Genomic DNA, 11179 nt, shown 5'->3' with positions numbered 1-11179 from the left:
GAATATGGCAGTGTACAATATTGCACAGCACAATCTGTCAAGCACATCTTACATACACTTAGCAAACATACACACATTCGCATCCTTCTCTTCACTCTCTGAGGCAGAAGTCTCCAAACTCATCCTTTCTAATCGTCCTACTACTTGTCCGCTTGAACCTATTTCATCTCATCTCCTTTAAGCCATTTCTCCTGCAGTTGTACCTGGACTCACATCATCAACACATCCCTTCACATTGGTGTTTTTCCCTCAGCATTTAGACAGGCTCGTATACAGAACTACAGACTGGTTTCCCTTCTTCCTTTCATTGCAAAAACACTTGAACGAGCTGTGTTCAACCAAGTCTCTGCCATTCTCACACAGAACAACCTCCTCAACAGCAACCAGTCTGGTTTCAGAAGTGGACATTCAACTGAGACTGCCTTGCTCTTGGTTGTTGAAGCCCTAAGACTGGCAAGAGCAGATTCCAAATCTTCAATACTTATCTTGCTGGATCTGTCCGCTGCTTTGACACGGTTAACCACCAGATCCTCCTGTCAACCCTATTGAGAAAGGGCAACTCAGGAACCACACTCCAGTGGTTTGAGTCTTACCTCACAGATAGGTCCTTCAAGGTACCTTGGAGAGGTAAGGTGTCCAAGTCGCAACAACTAACTACTGGGGTGCATCAGGGCTCAGTTCTTGGACCAATTCTCTTCTCTGTCTACATGGCATCACAAGGTTCTGTAATTCAGAAACATGGCTTTTCATATCACTGCTATGCTGATGACACTCAACTCTACCTCTCATTCCATCCTGATGATCCGATGATAGCTGCTCGCATCTCAGCTTGTCTAACTGGCATTTCTTGCTGGATGATGGACCATCACCTTCAACTCAACCTGGCCAAGACAGAACTGCTTGTGGTTCCATCAAACGCATCGTTTCATCACAATTTCACAATCCAGTTAGGCACATCAATCATAACTCCTTCAAAAACAGAGAGAAACCTTGGAGATATGATTGATGATCAGCTGACTTCCTCAGACCACATTGCTAAAAGTGCCCGGTCCTGCAGATTTGCTTTATTCAACATCAAGAAGATCAGGCCCTTTCTTTCGGAACATGCTTCACAACAACTTGTTCAAGCTCTTGTTCGGTCCAGGCTGGACTATTGCAATGCTCTCTTGGAAGTTCTTCCAGCCAGTTCTATCAAACGTTTACAATTAATCCAGAACGTGGCAGCAAGATTAATTTTAAATGAGCCGAGAAGAATGCACGTCACACTTCTGTTTATCAGTTGGCACTGGCTACCAATAGCTGCTCGCATTAAATTCAAGGCATTAATGTTTGTCTGCAAAACCATGGCTCTGCACCCCTTTACCTAAATTCATTACTTCTTACTGTAGTAAAAATTAAGTATTACATTTTTTTTTTTTAATATTCAAATTTTTCTAATTTTAAAAAATATATTTGTCACACCACATGGCCGTTTAAACTAAACTAGTCTAGTGAAATCAGCATCCATATACTAAATACTTGTTTAAAAAAGACTTTCTGCATTTCATTAACTTGTGATCCACACTAACAAACACAAATAAATGAATATAAATGTACAAATCAGAACCTTTTTTTTTTTAAGAAGTGTTTTAATGCATAATATATTACCCATCATCCATCAGATCCTTCAGATAGCTAATGTAATAATGGAGTAAATCAAATTGTGCACAGCTAGCACGATGCTTCAGGATATTGGACTGTGTTCTATGGCAGATATCTGATAAATCTAATAAAGGAAGATAATTATGTTTGGATGTTGGCAACTCATGTACAGATTTTTTATTTTTTTTTAATGAAACGTGTCTTGTGGTTGAGTAGCACACAATGCACTATGATTCAGCAGTCTTGCAGTACAAAAAAAAAAAAAAACTAGCAGCAGAATAAGTTTTTGTTCAGCAAAATGCATGCTGTCCACTGAGTGAAAGTAAAAGAAATTATGAGTTTTGCATCGTCAAGGAGAAGACTGTTGAGGAAAACTTATTCTGACATGACTTTTGAACTGGTCATGAATAATTCAGAGGTAGTATAAATATATATAATTATATTTGTTTTGCAATTTTAGAGCCTTGGGAAGAGCCAACAGAAGAACCGATGGATTTTAGCTTTTCATTTTTCAACTTGTCGTTTCCAGTGAGGACAACAGACAAGTCTCCAGGTATTTGCTTGAAATTTCATTTTCCGTAAGTTGAAGGAATTCAAAGAATTTAGTTCAAACTGCAGCGTGGTTTCTCTGTTTGACGGTTTATCTTTCCACTCATAGTAAGTGAGAGGTTTTGGCAGGGATCGTTATACACATTCACAGATTAAACACAAAGTATCAGATGCTTTTGATATCTTAGCCAGAGTTTTTTTTGTTTTTTTTTTCTTCACTGCTAAGCGTTATCCAGATGGTTTGGGCTTGTTTGTGGTGGGCGGAGCTTTCCCCATCATCTGGCTCTGACCAATCAAAGCGTGCCTGTCTTCCCTAATGCAGTCATGTGGCAGACCAGCATGACTCAGTCTCCTCTTCATTAGCTAACTGTTTCCAGGCCATTTATTTATAACCACTCATCTAGCATGTGAACACTCTGTACAATTGCAGGAGAAATATTAAAGATGACAAAAATGAGGATGGTTATGATTGTAGACATAATTTTGAGGCAAACCAAAAATCAGTTTAACTGAAATATCTTTTTATCAGTTTAGGAAGTAAATAAAGATGGACATATTATTGTTTTAATTAATATTTCTTTCTCAAGGCTCATTTAGTTTGTTTCTTACTTTTTTCTTTCTTTTTTGAACTAGTTTTAGAAATGCTATAACAGTAAAATTTACAAAAAATGTAAAGTCGCTAAATAATATTTGTCTAATTTTCTTTTTTATTTATTTTTGTTGTTGCATTGTATTTTTGTTTTAATTTGTGTTTTGTTTTTCATTTTAAATATTTACATCATGTTTGTTTTGTTTACTTGTTTTTGTGTTGTATTATTTTTTTGTTTTGTTTATTTACGTTGTTATTTATGTGTTTTGTTTTTCATTTTAAATATTTACATCATGTTTGTTTTGTTTTGTTTTGTTTATTTACGTTGTTATTATTTATTTGTGCTTTGTTTTTGTTTTTTCCTGTTTGTGTTTTGTGCTGTTTTGTTTTATTTGTGTTGTATTGTTTTGTTTTGTTGTTTTTTTTCTACTGTTTTAGTTGCCTTGTTTTGTGTTTTCTGTGTGTGTTATGTTTATTTGTGTTTTATGTTGTGTTGTTTTGTGTGTATGTGTGCGCGCACATTGTTTTGTTTCATTTTGTTTTTGGGTGTTTTGTTTTTGCCTCAGATTCATCATTACACCAGAACGGAAGCCCCGGACCGTTGATTTTGTATGGGCTGTTTGCAGCGGTCATGGTGGCTGTGTTATTAACTATCATCACACTTCTACGGTAAAAATTGTGCTTCGTTTACATTTATCTATATTTCATAACTGAATCCATACAAACAGTTTGCAACAATTAGACAGAGACATGAGACAATTTGTTATCTGATCTCTTAATCGTTCCCTTTACAGGGTTAGACAAAGAAAACAGGACAATGTGAAGAAACAAGAACTGACTTACATGGTGAAGATTAAGTCCATACCGATCTAAAGTAAGCTGGTGCAGGAGTCAGTCTCCATTTTCTCATTCCCTACGTCTGCTGTTTTGGCGATTTAACAGTTTAAACAGTCTGGAAGAGAAAGCATGCTAAACAATTAATTTATGGCTACTATGGTGATACTTTGAATATATAATTGGTTGGCTGTCCTCTATTTTTACTGCACAGAGAACAAACTCAGACAAAAATGCAGTCAACAAAACCAACTAGACTACTAGACTTTTCCTTAGATTCAAGAATATCCATTCTGAATGGAAACCATCAAAAGGTCATATACACACTACAAATTTTGAGAGTTAGAACAGCATATAAATGTGGGAGTGAATCCCCTAAATGATTGTTTCGGGTGTGTATGGAATGTAATAATCACTACTGATGCTTGACATTAGAAATGTTTTGGCATCTTGTGGCTCTAAACAATAAACAGCTTAATCCGATAATTCTGAATAAGTAATATTAGCGGCTTGAGATGTTGTATTGTTTGTAAACCGCCGTCAACAGGCGAGTGTGTTGTTTATGGAGTCGCTGCTTTTAAATAGCGCACTCTGTCTGTAGCGTAGTTTAATGTGGTTTGCAGATAGACCGCAGGACTGGTGTGGAGACAGTCATTTACAAACGAGTCAAGACAAATAACTCTGTTTCTGTATTTATTTAGCATCCTACCTCAGCCAAGATGTTCAAAATAGACACCTATTTTTAAAATAACACAATTAACTTAACATTAAGTGATTAAAATATGAATTTGTCATGTTAGTGCCAATAGCAGCTAATAGCGAACGCATTGTAGAAATGGCTCATTCTGTTCGTTTAAGTGAGTAACATTAACAAAGTAGGCGGAGCTTAGTGAGTGACATGGAGCTGAATTTGCATCTATGATTGAAACAAATTGGTTTTGCTGCTGTTGTATGAATGAGGTCGTATGTGAGTACAGGAGCTCTCAGAGAGGAGTGACAATCATATATATAGCTCATATAATAACCGTGAAGCTATTGATTAGGACAAATCTGTGGTTTATAGCACATGATCCATTTACAGTAATAGCTAACTTAGGGACTACTTTATATGAGCTTTGAATGTTGTAAATTAGTCTAGCAAAAAACTGAAGACGTAGATGTCAACAGCATCTGTTCACTTTGAACTTTGCGACTTTTCATGGGTCTTTAGATCTGGATTTCTGACTCAAGTGGGAAAATGTGAAGATGTAAACATGATGATTTATATGAGAGACGTCTGCTCTGTATTAGCCTGTAATCTTCCTGACTCTCCCACATGATGTAATTAATTAATAGTTGAATGAAAATGAACAGTCATTATTTACTCACTCTCATGTCATTCCAAGTATGTATGCTGTTATTTATTTAGTTTTTTTTTTATAAAACAGCATACATGCTTCATAAAGCATAAGGGTGGATGAATGATTATGAAATTTGTATTTTTGCATGAACTTTTCAAATTTTTATTTATTATTATTATAATTATTATTATTTACAGATGTTTTAGGACAACATAAATACCATGTTCAAAGCAAATATAATATATCCAACAAATATACATATACAACACGCTACCGTTCAAAAATTTGGGGTCAGTAAGATTTTTGTTAATGTGTTTGAAAGAAGTCTCTTCTGCTCCTCAAAGCTGTACAGTAAAATATTATTATAATTTACACTGAACAAAATTATAAAACCAACACTTTTGTTTTTGCCTCCATTTTTCATGAGCTGAACTCAAAGATCTAAGACTTTTTCTATGTACACAAAAGGCCTATTTTTCTCAAATATTGTTCACAAATCTGTGTAAATCTGTGTTAGTGAGCACTTCTCCTTTGCCGAGATAATCCATCCACCTCACAGGTGTGGCATATCAAGATGCTGATTAGATAGCATGATTATTGCACAGGTGTGCCTTAGCCTGGCCACAATAAAAGACCACTCTAAAATGTGCTTCTTTGAGTCTTAGATTCTGCTCATGAAAATTGGGGGCAAAAACAAGTGTTGCGTTTATAATTTTGTTCAGTGTAAAATAACATTTCTATTTGAATATATTGTCAAATGTAATGTAGTGTTGTGATCAAAGCTGAATTTTCAGCATCATTACTCTAGTATTCAGTGTCACATAATCCTTCATAAATAATTATAATATTCTGATTATTATCAATATGGAAAACTTGTGCTGATAAATATTTTTTGTGATAAATTGAATGCATCCTTACTGAATAAAAATATGAATTTCATTAAAAAATAATAAATAAATATAAACTGACCCCAAAATGTTGAACTCTAGTTTAGTTTTATTTTTAAAGGAAATTTCACATTGTGTTTCGCTACAGTTGCTCTAAAATCATTGAATATTGTTGTTTACCTCTAGATTTGGGAAGTTGGCCGTCTCCAGTTCGGCCCTCATAGGGCATCAGTATAGGGAATCAGCACCACTGACAGACTCCATTATCCAAAATCCACCTCTCCTCTCGGCCTCTCAGAGGATGAGTCCCGTGAACTGTGAACATGTACAGTCTCCAATGTAGCATAATGCAATGGAAAAACACAAGGATTTCCTTCCTCCTTTGCTCTTCTCCTTACACAGCGAATTCTTGGACAATGAAAAACATTTTTGTATTGCTCTTTTCCTTCTGATATTCCCCGCACTCCACCGGACTCCACTTCTGACACACGCAGTGCTGTGAAAGGCTCAGCATTTGGCTGGACACGTGCAGCATATGGGGCATTACGGAGAAAGTGGCGAAAAAGACACTCTGTAACCTTTAGACAGCTGCTATCTTTGGAAGACAGAAGGTTGGCTGTCTCAGCGCTCCAGCGAAGGAAGCGTGGTCCTTCTGGGGAGAGACAAAGACTGCTTTGTCTTTCTTCCAGCGAGATTTCTTCTCAGAAAGCGCCGCTCAAAGCAGGTGGACACATCTGCAGTTTATTGGCTTCGTCTGGTTAGTTCCCCACCAGATGTGGCATCTAAAGCATTGAGTTCTCGGTAATAAACTCCTGTAAAATGCATTTCATCATAACATCAGCCTCGGAGTTCATGTCTTGACGGTAAACGCCAGCGACAGTTACGAACTCGCAACTTTGGGTGAGCTGGTGTTCAACCAAACAGGACTTCAATGCCATAAATGCATTTCTTTTCTCTGGACTTTTTTGGCATTTTCTCTGCATTGAATCGAGACATGAATGTAAATCAGTCTTATGGGGTCACATTTGTAAGGTGATTAAAGCTGATTTTTTTCTATGTTGAAGCTAGTAGATATTCACGGTATTAAATTCTATTGAAGCTCATCTATAAAATGATATTGTTATACATATATGCAGTTATATTGTATAATAGTTTGTATACAGCATACTGTTCTGTTGTACATTGCTCTCCAGTGACATAAAGCTCGATGCATGCGTTTTTGTAATTCTTTTAAAATATATGATTTTATTGAATTATACGATTTTAGTATGCATATCCTTCCTATAGGTACAAATAAACAAAAATAAGGAACGTTGTCTAAAGAAATACATAAAGTGGTTAATGTCAAGTCTGGAATATGTATCTATGAAAGCTTTTCTTTTTCTTTTTTTTTTATCCATGGGAAAACAGTAATTTACTTCTTTTTTTTTTTTATCTCACAATTGTTTTTTTTCGTAGTTTTTTCCTCGCAATTCAGATTTTTTTCTCTTTACAGTTTACATTTTCACAATTTTCTGTAAAAAAAAAAACAAAAAATCTAATTGCGAGTTTATATCTCACAATTCCAAATTCTTGGAACTGAAGATATATCACAATTCTGATTTTTTTTTATATATATATTATTTCTTATTTTTTTTCCTCAGAAGTGGGAGTTTATATCTTACAATTCTGTTTATATCTGGCAATGCTAACTTTATACAGTATCACAAGTCAAAATTCTGAGATATAAACTCAAACTCAGATTTGTGAGTGAAAGAATGAAGGAATGAATGGAATAAACAAACAAATAAATATTTTTTATTTTTCCGGTGGTAGAAAATAAAATAAAAAAAAGCTTCCATAGGTACTTTTTTTTTTTTAATCAAATGTTATTTTTTATATCACATTCTAAAAAATATATATATGTATATATATATATATACACACAAATTCCTATTCTGGCTTTTGCACCAAATTATATATTCATTTGGGTGTCTTGTTGATAACAGTAAAGACCAAAAGTGGGTTTTTAGTTTTTGGATTTTTGCAAAGATGTCACTGTGATTATTTCTTCTTGATAATTCATTGAAGATGTTTGCCAGGTGTTTTTTTGTACATTTCTTCATGCATTTTTGCACCATTTGCTCATAACCTTCGTGTGCCTTAACGTTTTTGCCTGTTTCACCAGCAAGATGATTTGTGTTTTTGTAGTATTCGCTTGGCACGTGGCCTATGTGCTCTGATAATACTTCACTTTAAGATAGATTGTGATTGAACAGTGAATCATTTACAGTATGCATAAATCATTTTTCAATGTAAGAAAAAAGGGTTTTGTTTTGTCAGGCATATTTGAGACTATACTCTTGGTTTAGTCGGTCATATATTCTTCTCTCCCTGCTTTGATTAAAGTTGTCCTGCGTGTGCCAGTATGTGTTAATTTAGGCTGAACTTTGGATTTGATTGACATGATGATCAGCAGCATCCAGTAAACCGCTGGTTCTCAACTGGTTTTGTTTCAGGACTCCGATTGTAAATGGGACGTCCAACGCAGTACTAACCCTCATGTCGTGTTCCCGTCATTTTGACCTGGAAAGGATTTTCTTTTTCCCAAAAGTGCTACTTTAATGTTATTTGCATTGGACTAAAACTTGCTGACTTTGGGATATATTTCCCACCCAAAATTAAAAAAATGACCATCCTACAAAAAAATAGCTTATATTGTTATTTTCTGTTATTGCCAAATATTGGATTCAATCTTTTTGTCAAATTGTTTCTTTCAATTAGCACAGCCTTTGTGTTTCTTTTTGCAGCTGATTGCTTGTAGACCCCATTGATCTGAGCTTATGCACCAGCGTATGACTGAATCAGTTTTTGAGGGAATATTGGCAAAATTATCCATAAATATATATATATATATATATTTGGCTCAAAAACTGTGCATGAGCCCAGATCAACAAGACCTACGAGCAATCAGTTTCAAAAAGAAATATCAAGCCTGTGCTGATTGAAAGAAAACAAATTGATAAAAAAGTGGAATCCAAAATTTGGTAATAATATAGAATAGTTTACAAGTATTTTATTTATTTTTTGTCAGTAATTGAATTTTTTTCTTTCAGTTTTAAATGTATTTTTTTACAGCATAAGTCCTAAATTGTAGAATAATTTATAAGCATTAAAAAAAGTCAGTAATTCAAGTTTTTTCCCCCAGTTTTAATTTTTTACTTACATTTATTAAAGTAAATTAATTTTGTTTATACAGCAATGGCCTGAATTTACCACACAAAGTAAACAAAAATGATTGAATTCAAATATGGAAATGTTTGAATACAGCCATAATCCAAATATGAACTTTTCTATGCGTTGGGAGCCATACAAACAAACTCCACTAATTGTGCGCCATGCAATTTGGCATCTAATTCTGCTAGTGTCTTGTGATTACGATATGCACAATTGTATGGTTTTGTTGGATCTAATTTATTGCATTGAGCACGACTGGGTCATGACCAGTTGAGAACAGCTTCAGCAAAGCGTCTGAACACTGTTGAAAATATCTTCTTACTGCTAATTTCTCTTTATTTTTAGACCTCTGTGGTATGATTCCATCTGTAAACGCACTCATTACAGTCACTCCACACTGACCATCAAGTCTTGCTTCAGAGAAATTCAATCTATACACGATTCCAAAAAAGCCAAGCAAAGCAAACAAGCCAATCGATCAGCAATCATCTGTTACTGGCAGGACGGAGACTCTTTATACTTCAAGCAGGACAGGTTCTTGGAGTAAAATTGCGTATATTTCCCGCTTCCTCTGCGTTTTTTATAATGTTGCATGCATGGTCAAATCCAGATGTATTCGTTAGATTGGACTACTGTTGCCTGTCAAACAGGGGAAGGTGAATACAAATGTGTCCACAGTAAATGTACATAGTATATATTTTTTTTTTTCTGTACAACATAAGCTGTTTTATTGCTCCTCTGTCTATATTTTTGTGAAATAAAAGTAATTTTATCTGAAGAAAAGGACTCTGTTGTCAGATTGGTGACTGATCTCTTCACTGATATCATCTGTTTGTTTGCAGTGGAAAATTCAGCAAGTCGCTTCCAATCATTTGTACAGATTTACAAATATTTAATTATGAAAATCAGGCCGGGGATTTAGTAGCTTGTTGAATTTATACAGCTAAAGTACTGTTACTCGGCCAAGGCTCTGGTCAAATCATATACCTCCAATATTTGAGCGTGGCCATTTGTAGTCTGTGGGGATTTACACGTTATATTGATTTAAATCACATTTATAATATTTATATATTCATCTCAATCATTAATGCTGCAGATCAAGATGTGGATTGTGGGGCTTCAATGTCAGTGACTGCATCAGAGCATCAATGGACTAAAGCCAGTCGGATACAAAAAACATTGTTTAATTATTCATTTGTTATTATTGTTGTTGTTGTTATTATTATTATAAAAATAATAATTATTATTATTATCATTATAATTATTACATTTATTTTATTTTGTCTTCAGATAATAGAAATCTGAATATTTTTTTCCTATTTGTCAAAAGGGGTTTTGTGGACACAAAAGGATATTTCGATTTGTTTATTGTTATCATTATTAATTGTATTATTTTTTTGATGGGGGTTTTGTGGACACAACAGGATATTTAGATTTGTTTATTATTATCATTATTAATTGTATTATTATAATTTTTTTGAGTGGAGATTTGTGGACACAGCAAGGAATTTAGATTTTTTTTTTTTTACATATTTTATTATTATTAAATTGTATTATTTTTTCACCCTTTGGATATATTATTATTAATAAAACTTACATTTCCTGAATAGCCTGCGAATTACATTTCAAACCTAATTATTCATTTATAGGTTGAATGGAATGATTAAATATGACTTCATAATTTATTAGCATTACACCATTCATTAAAGATATAGTTCAACCAAAAATGTTATTCTGTTATCATCTCCTCACTCTCATGTTGTTATATTTTGATGAATGCTCAACACTGAGACATTTCCTTCACAATATCTTGTTTGACAGAATAAAGCCAGGTTTGGAATGACATGAGGGTGAGTAAACAACAGAATTTTAATAACAGACTGTATGATGCAGCATCATGCTGTACACTGAACTCATCTCTACATCGTACAGTTAGCAGGACATGCACACTGCTCTTCCCCTACTATTACCTTGACTTAACCATGATTTTTATTTATTTTCTTCCCTAAATGAATGCCTGACAAGACAATGGCATTTTCAAGTATATAAAGTAGAGCAGCATTATAGCTTCAAAGTGGAAAGAATCAGAAGCAACAAAACAAAGAAAGCCGTTGAAACAGAAG

General features: G+C 34.3%; 1 protein-coding gene across 1 annotated transcript in view; it reads left to right on the top strand.

The window, feature by feature from the left end:
- The window catches only part of LOC306865618 (ciliary neurotrophic factor receptor subunit alpha-like), a 34260-nt gene extending 27074 nt beyond the window's left edge, over nt 1-7186 (top strand). Inside the window, exons 9-12 of the mRNA XM_079410334.1 lie at nt 2102-2194; nt 3346-3448; nt 3574-3653; nt 6027-7186. Of these exons, the coding sequence (XP_079266460.1) occupies nt 2102-2194; nt 3346-3448; nt 3574-3652 (275 nt within the window). The 3' untranslated portion in view covers nt 3653; nt 6027-7186. The remainder of the gene's footprint in view (nt 1-2101; nt 2195-3345; nt 3449-3573; nt 3654-6026) is intronic.
- The last annotated feature ends 3993 nt before the right edge of the window (nt 7187-11179 follow it).

The sequence above is a fragment of the Barbus barbus genome (assembly GCF_936440315.1).
Source record: "Barbus barbus genome assembly, chromosome: 47".
NCBI classification, from domain to species: domain Eukaryota; kingdom Metazoa; phylum Chordata; class Actinopteri; order Cypriniformes; family Cyprinidae; genus Barbus; species Barbus barbus.
Note: the sequence above shows the minus strand (reverse complement) of the source record. Positions and strands in the feature narration are given on the sequence as shown.